General features: G+C 39.9%; 2 protein-coding genes across 2 annotated transcripts; both read left to right on the forward strand.

Annotated features, from left to right (window-relative positions):
• The first annotated feature begins 3,568 nt into the window (after window positions 1-3,568).
• Window positions 3,569-10,636, forward strand: LOC141817216 (protoporphyrinogen oxidase, chloroplastic). Its single transcript, XM_074704886.1, has 9 exons — window positions 3,569-4,008; window positions 6,751-6,936; window positions 7,023-7,107; window positions 7,675-7,822; window positions 7,911-7,991; window positions 9,280-9,451; window positions 9,762-9,921; window positions 10,002-10,105; window positions 10,178-10,636. The coding sequence occupies exons 1-9, from the start codon at window positions 3,640-3,642 to the stop codon at window positions 10,475-10,477; spliced, it is 1,605 nt and encodes a 534-aa protein (XP_074560987.1). The 5' UTR covers window positions 3,569-3,639; the 3' UTR covers window positions 10,478-10,636.
• A 1,778-nt stretch (window positions 10,637-12,414) lies between these two features.
• On the forward strand, window positions 12,415-12,973 carry LOC141817209 (hydrophobic protein RCI2B-like). The gene is made up of 2 exons (XM_074704876.1): window positions 12,415-12,580; window positions 12,661-12,973. Exons 1-2 carry the CDS (start codon window positions 12,491-12,493, stop codon window positions 12,742-12,744), a joined length of 174 nt encoding a protein of 57 aa, XP_074560977.1. The 5' UTR covers window positions 12,415-12,490; the 3' UTR covers window positions 12,745-12,973.
• The last annotated feature ends 350 nt before the right edge of the window (window positions 12,974-13,323 follow it).

The following is a 13,323-nucleotide window of genomic DNA, read 5'->3' on the forward strand; positions in this document are numbered from 1 at the left end:
CGCCGTGCACGTCACCCATCGACAGCTGCAGCTAGCCAGCGCCAGCTAGTTTGGTGGCTTCGCCGGACTCGGGAGCAATCGAGCACGGCCAGAGGGTGCAGTGGCACTGTGAGCTCACGGCCATTGGCTGCTCGGAATCTGACCTCAAGCTCGATCGTCGTCGGGCTCGCGGCGGCAAAGAAAAACATATATCTTGACTGGCATTTCAACTCCTACCAAGTCAACGAGATACACTGGCGTGGCTCAATCATAGTTGGAGGAATCTATTGATGATGAACAGGACAAAGATGCCCCAAAAGTAGGGGCCCTGCCTGCCCCCATCCACGGTGCGGCACGGTCCAAACTCTTGCAACTCCACTAGCTAGCTTGGAAAAGCCCCAGCCACTGAAACAGTGCTGCGTGCAAACTCCAAATTATAAAGAATTAAAAGAAAATAAGGCCACCAATTCTTCTCTTCTACGGTCATTGTCTTATAATTGGCAGGACGTCCACAGATTTTTAAGGTAATGCTCCCCCGGCCCTTCTTCTCCATTAAAGTACGACGCCAACATGGAATTTTATCGAAATGATATGAAACTACTGCACGTCTACAGTGCTCTCAACCATGGCGCCTTGTCCTGTTCCACTCTGGAGTACTGATAGTTTAAGTGTTGCTTTCGGAGCTGAACTATCTGGCTGGTTCGTTATGCATGCATGGATGCCTTGGCTAGCTATCTATTTGTTTGTGTGTCGCAGATTAAGAGGAGATAATTTTGGGTTAATTTTTTAATTGAGAGTTAATTGATTGATTATTGATTGAATGGCGTACGCTCGACAACGTAGGCAGGGATCGCGGCGGATACGGGAGAGCTTTCGCTGTGGGAGGAGGAAGAAGGAGCTGGAGGAGCAGGGCGACAGCGGCGGATCCACGTCGGTTTCACTTTTCAGCCGTCGGTGTCGCGGCCGGTAACTTCTCGTGACTCGCGCGCGCGCTCCGCCGAGGAGGACGGCGACGTCTCAACTGCCCCCCGCGCTGGACGCTGGACGCTGGACACGTGCGCGCGCTCTCGACGCGGTCCCCGACGCGCTCCCTCCTCCTCCGCGGGGCCCGCGCGCGCCCGTCGACGTCATCCTGTCGGTCGCGTCCGCTCGTCGGCGCCGGCTGGCTGGTCCACGCCCATCGAGCCGAACGCGCCACCTCGCGCTTCGAGGGCCCCACAACCCTCGTTGGACGATTATTATTATTATTATTATTATTATTTTATATAAAATATAATTAAATTAAGATTTTGTTTTTCCAAATAATTCCAAGGATTTTTTAAATTTTATTTTCATTTTAATCTCCTAATTTACTCCCATGACATCCGTTTAGCCAAATCCATTTCTTAAACTTTCTTTTGTTTATTTCATAAAAAATGATGAATTATACTATTTGTTTCTTATTTTTTATGTTTACTTAATAAACAGATGGATTATTTTTTTAATATTTTGTTCTCACCTAAATGAAGGGAAAATAAATTTCTTTCCATTCTTCTCTCATCTAATTTTTCTCCGTTCATAGTACAACTTGCAACCGCAAATATGTATCACCAGTCTGTGTTTGTCACCTCGTGCGACTGCGATAACAGTCTCGCGTTTCGTTTCCCTCTCAATGTAAATACATATTTTCTACCCTTTCAATATAAAATTCTTTGCTCCATCCTTGACCGCAAACGATCGCCCTGTGCACGAAGTCACCTCGTGCTACCGTAACAAGATTCCCCGTGAATGAGGTTGCCTCGCCGGCTACAAGCTAATCCCTCACCTTTCCAAGAGATTTTTGTTTTGAAAAATGATATAAATATAATGACAAAGGATACAAGTTAGAGCTGTCAAACGGATCAACTCATGGCGGGGCGGGCCAATCCATGGTGGACCCATCATATGGCGAGGCGAAACAGGCCAATCCATCAACTTGACGGGTTGGAAAATCTCCAACCCAATCCAACTCAAGACGGGCCGTGGGTTAGACAGGCCAACCCACGGGCCTGTTAAAAAATATTAAAAATATTAAAAAATTTAAGTTTGAATTATAATTTAAATTGATTAAGTTGAAAGTTTTAAGTTTGAATTATAATTTTTAAACTTGAATTATAATTTAAATGGATCAAACCCACTAATTTATTGAATTTTCTATTTTAATTTTAAAATTTAAAATAAATAAATAAACTTTCTCAATCCGCAGACCAATCCACATAGGTCGCGGGCCTAGGTAGACCAACACATCTTAAAATGGGTTGATAAAATTTTAATCCAACCCGTCTAAATTACTTGACAGGACGGATTAACCCGAGCGGAGCTAATCCAACTTGACCGCTATTCACACAACTAAAGATTTTTGCAATAGTCTCTTTCTAATTTTAGCTAAAAAAAATATGGAATTCACAATCATAATCACATATATCATAATGCCACGTAATTATGAACATAAATGTAAACAATTAGCTTATCTTTTAGTTGATATTGTGATCCTTAGGTCAATTTTATATGGAGGAATATATACATAGAGAGAGAGAAAGAGGATCTAATTAACTAATCCATAATCTTTTTTATGAAAAATATTAAAATGAATTATTTATTTAATAATAAGAGGATAAGAACGGCCCCTTGAATGGAAGGTGAGTGTTCATTTCGTCATCCCTTAAGCATCAATGCATGCATGCCCTATAACCCTCTACCTTTTCTTTTAAAAGAGGACAAAGGCTCTGACAAGAAAGGGCAACCGCCACTTAAATGATAATGATGCTCTACTAATTCTAATCCAGCTCCTACTCTTTTTTATATTCAAGTAATGACAGATGAATAATAATAATTATTATTATAATATTCAATTATTTTGCATTTAGATATCGTTAAAAAGTTTATATGGAATCCAATCGATCATGTAAAAAAATAATTTAACTTTTGATTTTAAAAATATTTATTTAATTTTGGAGGGTCAATTACCAGAAGAGGACAACAGAATCCATGGGAAAAAAGGTCAGCATTCTTTCAGTGGGCTTTCACTTTTGATTAATGGAATCAATGTGGTGACGTCAGTCTCTGTCACCGATTACGTAATACGAGCAATAGGGATGTGAAAAGGCAACCCGAAATTTAAAATGAATTAAGTTATTAACAAAATTATTTAAGTTTAATTTATTTATTTTTATAATTTGAGAGTTCTAATTTAATAAGATAAATAATCATCCCCTTAATTTCTATCCGTTCCATTTGAGATTCGAATCTTAAAGTTCGGTTTTCTTTTTTAAATTTATTTGATTACATAAAACTTTTTACATTTTCTGAAAATTAGTGATTCTCATACTACAAATTTAGTTAATTATTTATTTATAAATTAAATTTTACTTATGAAAATTATTCATAAATATTATTTATGAACCAGACATAACGTACGGACTTTAATTGGGCTGGATCATGGGTTTATATTGGACCAGCACAGTTATTTGAAATATGGGTCCATATTTTGAGCCCAATTTCGGCCCATTAACCTGGCCGACAAAGACGAGTCGGTGTCGTCGTCGTCGTTTCGGATGACGTAGAGGAAGAGACGACGAAAGGAGCCCAAACGAAATCCCGAAACCCAATCGAAGCGCTCCTTCGCTATCTCGTCGAATCCAGATGGCCGCCGCCGTTTCCGTCGCGTCCTTCTCCGCCAGGCCGCCTACCGCCGTCGATGGCCTCCGGGTGAAGGACGCCCCCCGGCGAGTCCGATGCAACGTGGCGAGCAACCCCGCCGTCCGGGACGCGGGTGGCGAGGCTGCGGCGGGGCGAGTCTCGGCGGACTGTGTCGTGGTCGGCGGAGGAATCAGCGGACTCTGCACGGCGCAGGCACTCTCAACGAAGCATGGCGAGGCGGCGCTGGAGGTCCTGGTGACGGAGGCGAAGGACCGGGTTGGCGGCAACATCACCACAGTTGAGAGGGATGGCTACCTCTGGGAGGAGGGTCCTAATAGCTTCCAGCCTTCCGATCCCGTACTCTCCATGGCGGTACATTCTTATCTCCGTTTTGGATTTTTTAGACTACTCGGTTCCGTTTTCAACAGAGGTCTTTGAAAAATGAGATCGGTAATATTTGTTCGTTTGGCAATGTCAAAATTGACGGACCTGTATATTTTTGAGAATTGATGGATAGAGCAATATTTTCACCTTACTTGGAGAGTACAGCAAAGTTCTGTTGGAAGGCAACAGTTTTACCTTAATTGAGTAAGCACATGTTTTTTGTAGGATGGATTATATGATGGATGGGTATTCATTTTTGGTTCACCTGTTCTTTTGGATGGACAAATGAATGAAACTATCTATTCTTTCACCTGTTCTGTTGGAAGGATAAGTTGAAAGATGGATACTTAAATTTGAAGACAAAGATAATAATTGCGTTTTTCTGTATAACTTCTATTCTCTCCTCTCTCATTACATCCGACTCAATTTCATACAATAATTCATAACCATCAATTCATAAAATGAGCAATTGTAGTGAATCAACTATAGCTTTTCCTTCACAAGATATTTGCAATGATTATTAATCAATGTAATTTATCTTATATTGATTGCCTTGAATGGTAAGGCGATGCTGGCTGTGCAACAAAAGTTCATTGATGGGAGTGCTACACTCAACATCGTTGGTTCACCCAAACAATGCCTGTGCTATGGACAGTGGCACTGGTTTTGTGGTTGGTGAACACTGCCACTATTGGCGGTGGATAGTAGTGCTGAAGCAGTGGAGCATGAGGGGATTTTAGGAGAAGAAAAGTGTAATTTGTTTATGAATATTGTAGGATCAATTTAGTAATTTACTAATTATTTCCATCTTCCCTTCTCTTAGTCCGCTTGATTTGGGCAGCCAAAAAGCAAGGATAAAAAAATATATTTATCCTTCAACTTATTCCTCCTAATTGATCCATCCTTTTAATCAATTAGTTGAATTGCTAGATATTTGGGTTCATCCTTTTACTCTTCCATCCATCCTTCACCATTTTTGCTCAAACGAGGCTACCATAAGTTTTTTTTTTTGCCCAAATGGCTTCATGTGGATTGTTGTTTGACATCCATAGAACCTTATCAAACAACTTTTTTGAGAGGTTAGAGATTGTTATAAGTTTGTTCACACAGTCCTACATCACAGCTACCTTAATCATTCTACAATGCAAGGCATTTTATATGGTGTTTCTTTTATGCAATAACAAATTGTGATATTGTATACTGAAATTATAGCTACCCTGTTCTCATACTTCTTCATGGTAGTTGATATCTTATACAAAATGTGTAATAGGATTGTGCTAATGCTACAAAACATGCTGAGGCTATAATTCCTGGTGGACTCTTGCTGATACAATTATGTTTTAACTTCATTTAAATACAATCTGGTATTGATAGGGGAACGTTTTGATATATATCAAAAATTTTCTTCATGAAATTGTTGCTTTACTGTCATCAATGCCAGAATGACACTAGTCACATATTTTCCAATCCTCGTTCATTGTTTATGGTTTGGTTTGCTTGGCTACATAAGATATTCAATTTCCTCATTGTCAAACACCCAACTAGATCACACAGTCCTCCATAGAGGAATGAGCCTCTGATGAATCCATGAGTGGATCATATTTTCAATATCTCATCCATGTGGCTAGGTCAAATGACCTAATACTGTATCCCCATGGCAATGTGGAAGTTGTACCTGTAGTTATATGGATTGAGCTAGTTTAGCTTTATGGTCCGAAAAATTTGCTAGCAATCATACTTTGTTTTGCACCCTCATAGATGCAATACATAGTTGCATACTCTTATCTTCTGATGTATAAAATGCTTGGTTACCTGATTTCTCTCTCTCTCTCTCTTTGTTCTAAAAAATGCACTATTGATTTTCTTTATTGGGGGTGCCATAGAATTTGATCATCTAGGCACCACATGTACTGTGGATTCTTGAATTTCTTATCTAGTTTCTTTGTCTATAATTTAGTCTGTTAGCATCATTATCTTGAAACATGGTATTGGTTTGGACTTGGGTCTTCAGTTGTGGATTTAATCATAATACTTCTAATAAAAAAAATCCAGAGTAAATATTTGTTTGCTAGACATTTCATTTAATGCTAATTCCTGCCTAGTCTGCATGTTCATGCACGAGCAACCTTTCTATCTTGTCGTTATCTTGGTTTACATTGTGTCGTTTCTTTTAATGCTGTGTAATACACGTCAGGAATTGGGTTTCTTTTTTCCTTGATAGGGAGAAATCTGTACCATGTATCATGGTCAGGGCTCAAAGATTTTCCTTTACATTTTATATGCTTTATTTGTTTTCATTTTTCACTCATATGCAAGCATTGCAATTTTTACTTGTTATTGTCTCATTAAGTTCTGTTCATTTACCACGTGGTTATTTTATTGTATCCTTTATGCATGACATTTGCTATATGCTGTGCTATTTGATTCCATTTTCTCTCCTGGTCTCTGGTTAGTATTGCTATCTGTTTAAACGAATAACAATAGTCACACTGAAACCAAAACTGATTATTTTTCTTTGGTTTCTTTCATAGATTGCCTTATTTAATTTTCTCAAATATGTTATACTTTGCAATAAGACATCTACCTTGTGCTTTGCACAAAAAGGTGCAACTTATCCTTTTTCTTGTTTAAAGTTGAATACCATGCCTTTGCTTCATATAAAACTTATTTTTTTGTCTTTTAACTGCCCCTTCATTCCTTATTATTTAAGATATAATATTGTTATCATAGGTAGATAGTGGTTTGAAGGAAGAGCTTGTATTTGGAGATCCAAATGCTCCACGATTTGTTTTGTGGGATGGGAAATTGAGGCCAGTGCCATCCAAACTAACTGACATGCCTGTATTTGACTTGATGAGCATTGGTGGTAAGCTGAGAGCTGGATTTGGTGCTATTGGAATTCGTCCTTCCCCACCAGTTTGTCCTCTTGATCAACATTCTTTTTATAATTTGAATTGCTATTCTTTTATTTCCTCATATATAATGTTTGGCAAAGGTTTCAGGGACATGAGGAGTCAGTTGAAGAATTTGTGCGCCGAAATCTTGGAGATGAGGTGTTTGAGCGTCTGATAGAGCCATTCTGCTCAGGTCAATATTTATTTTTCTTTTGATTGTATATTTGTATAGCTAAATGGACCAGATTTTTTTTTTCAGTTTGATTTTGTGAATGAATCAGTTTTTTGTTAGTTCTGGAGAAAATTTTTAGACTCATTTCCCCATAGCCTCGCCCATGAATTCCTTGTTGTGCTAAATGTTCTGCTATCCTTTTTTCAGAATGTGTTTCCATTGGATTGATGTATGCCTACTTCAAAGGCAGGTTGGGTTATGTTTATATGTTAATCTCCACTAAATACATTTTCATGATGTCATGGTCAAGGATCCATATTTTGTGGCCGTCTTATTGTTATTGTTGTTTGGAGTTTCTATATGGATATGATTTGTTGTTTCCATTTTTGAAGGGGAAAAAAAAAGAATTCTTATACCTTTGACCCTGTTTTCTAGAGTGTCCACAACATGGATACAATTACTTTCATGGATCAGAAGAATGTTCATTGCAATGATGGTTATGCATCAATTATATGTATATTTATCCTCAGTACGGCAATAATCCCTACAGCATGCTTCTTAATTTGACATAGATTGCATTGTGCACAGGTGTATATGCTGGTGATCCAGCAAAGCTTAGCATGAAAGCAGCATTTGGAAAGGTTTGGAAATTGGAACAGAATGGTGGAAGCATAATTGGTGGTACTATAAAAGCAATTCAAGAGAGGAACAAAATCCCCAAGCAACCTAGAGATCCGTAAGTTACAGATTTTAAAAATCAGTTTCAGTCTATACAGCAATGCTGAGTGCATTAAGTGTCCTGTTAAATACTTGCTAAGCTGCAGGAATTTGCCAAAGCCCAAGGGACAAACTGTTGCATCTTTTAGAAAAGGACTTGCGACGCTTCCTAATGCAATTTATTCAAGGTAAGCATGTGTTGTTGTTGAAATATGTTGATTTTTTTATTAATGAAAATGTTTTGAATTATGGGCGAGTTGACCTACTAGGTTGGCAACAGGTATAAGCTAGCCTTATAATCACTCAATTACATTGCGAGTTTAAGTCGTAAGTTGTTTTTCACAAATTGCAACTTGTTCTGAGCATTTCTTAATAGTTTCTCTTTACGTTCACTGTAAAGATTGAATATATATGCATGTCTTGATGGTCTTTGCCCATGATCACTCAAATTCTGAGTTTTGGGGATGATTGTTTGGTCTTCAATGGTGCTTATTTAAGTCTCATATCTCTGAACATGTTTTGATGACCTTTGCCCTTTGCTAGAACTCTTTCAAATCTCAAGCCTTTAAACAAGTCTTGATAAATCTCTATCTATGTTCACTCATATCTTGAGTTTTTGTGGATGGTCCTTTGGCTTTCGCTAATGCTCATTTAAATCTTGAAGCTCTTAATACATCTTGACAACCTCTATCTATATTTACTCAAATCTTGAGACTTTGGGATGGTTCTTCGTCCTTTACTAGTGCTTATCTAAATCCCGAACCTTTAAGCACATCTTGAAGCCCTCTGGATATGTTCATTCAAACCAAGAGTCTTCAGAAAAGCTTGTCAATTTTAACAAATGCTCGTTCAAACTTCAATCCACTGAACACTTCATTCAATCTTTGTCCACACAAGTCCTTCGGCTTCGATGACTAGTAAAAATTGAAACACTTGTCATATTTTTGTTATATTTCTTTTACTCTTAGTGCGGTGAGCATTGTAAATGAAATTTTATCAATGTAAATGTAATGCATGTTTAGCCCTGTGTTTGACTCCTTAGTCAAAGGTTCTCCAGTGCTCTAGAGGTAATTAACAGCGGGGTTTGTGCCCATTGGAATGCTTGTTGATCTATGCAACAAAACAAAATCACCCCATAAAAGGGGCAGCTATATTTGTGAATGAAAGTTTTACTAGCTTCGCTCACTCTATTTTTTTAAGAGAGGAGAGGTAAATTTTGTCTCACTATATGCATATTGTCTATTATGTATATTTTTGTATCTGTAGTTCTTCTACTCCTAACTTTTAAATGCTGAAAAAAACAACAGTATCTTTCAACCCTTGTTTATTTTTGCCAATATGCACCTAGAATCCTTGTTACCTTTATCATCTTTCAATTTTAACATCTATATATGTAAATTTGTTACATATTTCTGTGATCTTCTTCCCACTGATTAATATGTAACCGTAGTTGCTCTGGTGATGCCAAAAATTCAGGTTGGGTAACAAGGTCAAGTTATCATGGAAGCTCACGAGCATTAGAAAGCTGGATAATCAAGGGTATATCTTGATGTATGAAACACCAGAAGGATTAAAATCGGTGGAGACTAAAAGTGTTATCCTAACCATCCCATCATATGTTGCTAGCGATCTCCTTCGTCCTCTTTCAGTATGTCAAAATCTCTCTTGCTGAATCGTATTTCAAGTTCCAGTTAAAGTGCACTGACCTTCCTGTTTGGATAAAAAAATGTTTTTTTTCCTTTAACAGTGATTAAGAAATATAATCAATGGACTGTTTTTGCTTCTCAATCATTTTGTTTTAAAATGTAATCGTGGAAGGCATCTTGTCAATTCCTGTTAGACTTGTTACAAGGTGTTCTTTCTATTTGGTCGAACAAAAAATTGTGGCAAATTATCTCTTGTGGTAGAAACAATTAGATATTGACCTCTAATTTGTTTTAATTTGTGATCACCTTCAGAATGATGCTGCTGAGGCTCTCTCGAAGTTCTATTATCCACCAGTTGCAGCAGTTTCTGTTTCATATCCTAAGGAAGCAATCAGAAAGGAATGTCTGATAGATGGTGAGCTCAGGGGTTTTGGTCAGTTGCATCCTCGTAGCCAAGGCATCGAGACACTAGGTACAATTTCTCTTCTACTTTCCTTATTCATTGTTTCGGCTACATACGTTCTAAATGTATTCTGGCTGCTTTCCTCTCAGGAACCATATATAGCTCTTCACTTTTTCCTAATCGCGCTCCACCTGGAAGAGTGTTGCTTCTCAACTACATTGGAGGTGCTACAAATACTGGAATCGTATCGAAGGTTTGATTTCTTCTACCTGATTTGTGGGTTTTTTTTTACCTTAGATTCTAAATAATTTTTCATTAAACGTAGGGGGAGAGTGAGCTGGTCGAAGCAGTCGACCATGACCTGAGGAAAATCTTGATAAGCCCGAGTGCCCCGGACCCAGTAGCAGTGGGCGTGAGAGTATGGCCGAAGGCCATACCGCAGTTCTCGGTCGGGCACCTGGACCGTCTGGAAGCTGCCAAGACAGCCCTCAGCCAGGGCGGATTCGATGGTTTGTTCCTCGGAGGCAACTATGTAGCAGGCGTTGCCTTGGGTAGATGCATCGAGGGAGCGTACGAGAGTGCCTCCGAGGTAGCAGCTTTCATGTCCAAGTATGCTTACAACTGAAAGGCCAGAATCAGCTGCTCAGGAGATGGCAATGTGTTTCCTAGTTTTAAAAATAAACTCGTACGTAGGCTAGGCTGTCGAGCATGGTCCAGCTGTCTCTGTCTTCCAAAGTAAACCAAGCGGTACATAAACTCACACGCCAGTGTTGACTTCCTTTTAGTGATTAAACAAAGGGTCGCATCCAGGATGCCATCACCGACCTCGGGCGGGCCCCGCCTCCAGGTTGTCAGCTTCTGCTCCATGTTATCTCTTCAAGTGGGGCCCACGGACAGCGTCGCCCTGTGTCCTCTGGTACTTATTCTGTATCTTTAGAAGCCAGTTGAAGATATATACGATGGAAATGCTCTGCACCTTTACGCACCTTTACGCAACCCCAAGAATCCTCAAGGCTGTTTGAGGAGAAAGAAATTAAAGTAAGAAAAAAAAGAAAAAGAAAATAAGATAGGAGGTTATTTTGATAACAAATAAAAAAAGATTTTTTATGATGATTCGAAAAAAAAGAAACGCATTAGGCAAATGTTGAGGGCATGTTTGGTAAGGGGTAATCAGGTTTGTAATGCAATCAGGATTACATTACAAGATGATTTACTTTATTTGGTAACATTTTAGTGATATAATGTAATGTAATTGCATTACAAAAAAAGAGTCAAGATATGTAATCTCGATTACAAAGGAAATAGTACGGAATCTGATTCTATTATGGATTTTATTTTTATCGTATCAAATATACCCTTCCGTTCCTCATCGTCTCAATTTGTACGACGCATAACCTTCTCTTCCTCACAACGAGAAACAGCCCTGACGAATGTCCTTCTCACCGGACCTTCTCTCCGCCTCGTCCAACCTCTTCTGCCTAGAGTATGCCGGCGACGTGGCCTCTTGGGACGTCTCTGCCTCTCTCGAGGATGAAGAGTGGGCCCCGTGCTGCCGCGCTACCGTCGCGGTGCTAGCGGACGGCACTGGATTGACCTCCCTCCTCGCCGTCGAGGCCGACCATCCGCCTCCCGGCGACGCCCACTTCGCCGCTTGCTCCCTCTTCGCCGTCGCTCGCAGTCGAGCCGTCGAGTGGATCCTCAAGGCACGCGGTCTCCTCCATTCTCTCCATTTATTGAAAAATACAGGTTGGTTTATTAAATCAGTGTATGTAGGTGAACGAGTTCTACCGATTTTGAGCGGTGACGGCGTACCTCTTCGTCACCTACCTCGACCGCTTCCTCTCCTCGCATTCGCTTTCGGTGAGTTCGTTAATCGCAATCCATTCAGTCAATCGGCTGCCTTTTCGTTTAATTCCTGACCGAAACGTCGATCGATTTGGCTGGATTTGTAAATAGAAGGCGATGGAGAAAGGGGCGGCGTAAGTTGGCCGATTTTTGTTATTGAGGTTTACTCCTCTTCATCCCTGTCCTACTGGCGCTGTCGCAGTTGAGCCCGATTAGGGAGGAAGGATATATTGATATTTTATAATAATAAAAATTATATTTTTTATTGAAAATAATGGATACCTGCGTGATTACATGTAATCATCCTTGTAATCAAAGATTACATATATTCCTTCGATTAAACATAGTAATTACAAACTTGATTACATGCGTGATTACATTACGTCTTATCAATCAAACGTAGTCTAAAGTAAACACGAAGGAGCAATGAACATCCCTGTCATCATCTTGGGCCATGTGGCGTCCCTGGAGGATGCCACGCGTCCCAACGTTAATGCTTGAAAACTCGGAAACGGCACATCAGATGGAAGTGTCGGCAATCAGTTTCTTTGTTATCTTTCCAGCCAGAAGATTGTTTTTTAATATTAAAAAAAACAGAACTAAATGACGCGGATGTAAACACGGCTAAGCAAAGCGACTAGAGCCTTCTCCCTCACGTGATCTGCACGCGCAGCGTCCGTCTATTTATAGCTCCAAACTCCTCTTCCTCCCATCGGCTCCACTGACCAGTCGCCGTCGTTCACTGCCTGCTCTGCTTTGCTTTGTTCTGTTCCATCTCAGCTCGAGGTCATCAATGGCGGACGGGAGCACGGCGAATTGCATCGATATTATTCTCGCCATCATCCTCCCTCCTCTCGGTGTCTTCCTCAAGTTCGGATGCCAGGTTTGCAGCTTCCTCTACTCCACTTTCTCTCTCTCTCGCTCTCTCTCTAATCAAAATCGTACGTCTTTTTAAATGTTTAGGTGGAGTTCTGGATCTGCCTTCTGCTGACGCTGTTCGGCTACATCCCGGGAATCATCTACGCCGTGTATGCCATCACCAAGTAAACTACCAGCCCTAATTAAGCTGTTCGACTCTGGCGATCGATCATCGATGAAACCTCCGCTTGTGTATGGTTGCTTGTTTGATTAGAGGTCGTTTTAATTTTCATTGTGATTTATTTCTTGTGGAAAACTAATTTGATTCTCGATTATAATATATTGTGTTGATCGATCGATGTGTAAGTTAACGGTGTTGTGTGGGATTGAATAAACGAGTTGTTGATTAGTTTGGACTTGGATCTGCATGCATGAGCTTTGCTTTTCTTCCTAGCTCTGTTTCTGGTTTGATTAAGTTTGCCCCCAAATGGAAGGATCAAAAGGGGGCTCCGAAGAACTTCACAGATCGGTTTCCCATTTGGGCGAGTTTCTGTTCGATCAAGGTAAGGACGAACGGAAGTAGGTAGAGGACAAAGACAGTAGGCCCTACGGCGGCATCCACTCACCAGTGACACCGCTGTTCCTGAACATGTCGTTGTTTGAGTTCGACTTATTTAATAAAAAAATATATTTAAAATTTAGCTCGTTTTTCATAACTAAATTTAGCTTGTTTTAAATTGAGGAAGTTGAGATGTAGAGATGGGTCTA

Source organism: Curcuma longa, unplaced genomic scaffold, assembly GCF_044706935.1.
Source record: "Curcuma longa cultivar G26 ecotype Majalengka, Jawa Barat unplaced genomic scaffold, ITB_CL_G26_1.1 contig_19663, whole genome shotgun sequence".
In the NCBI taxonomy this organism is placed as follows: Eukaryota; Viridiplantae; Streptophyta; class Magnoliopsida; order Zingiberales; family Zingiberaceae; genus Curcuma; species Curcuma longa.

What these genes read in the sequence shown, in the direction of transcription:
- LOC141817216 (XM_074704886.1), top strand. Translation starts at nt 3,640, where the DNA reads ATGGCCGCCGCCGTTTCCGTCGCGTCCTTCTCCGCCAGGCCGCCTACC. An exon ending in GAATTCGTCCTTCCCCACCA is followed by an intron (nt 6,937 to 7,022) that starts GTTTGTCCTCTT and finishes CAAAGGTTTCAG; the next exon opens with GGACATGAGGAGTCAGTTGA. An exon ending in GATAGAGCCATTCTGCTCAG is followed by an intron (nt 7,108 to 7,674) that starts GTCAATATTTAT and finishes CATTGTGCACAG; the next exon opens with GTGTATATGCTGGTGATCCA.
- LOC141817209 (XM_074704876.1), top strand. Translation starts at nt 12,491, where the DNA reads ATGGCGGACGGGAGCACGGCGAATTGCATCGATATTATTCTCGCCATC. An exon ending in TCCTCAAGTTCGGATGCCAG is followed by an intron (nt 12,581 to 12,660) that starts GTTTGCAGCTTC and finishes TTAAATGTTTAG; the next exon opens with GTGGAGTTCTGGATCTGCCT.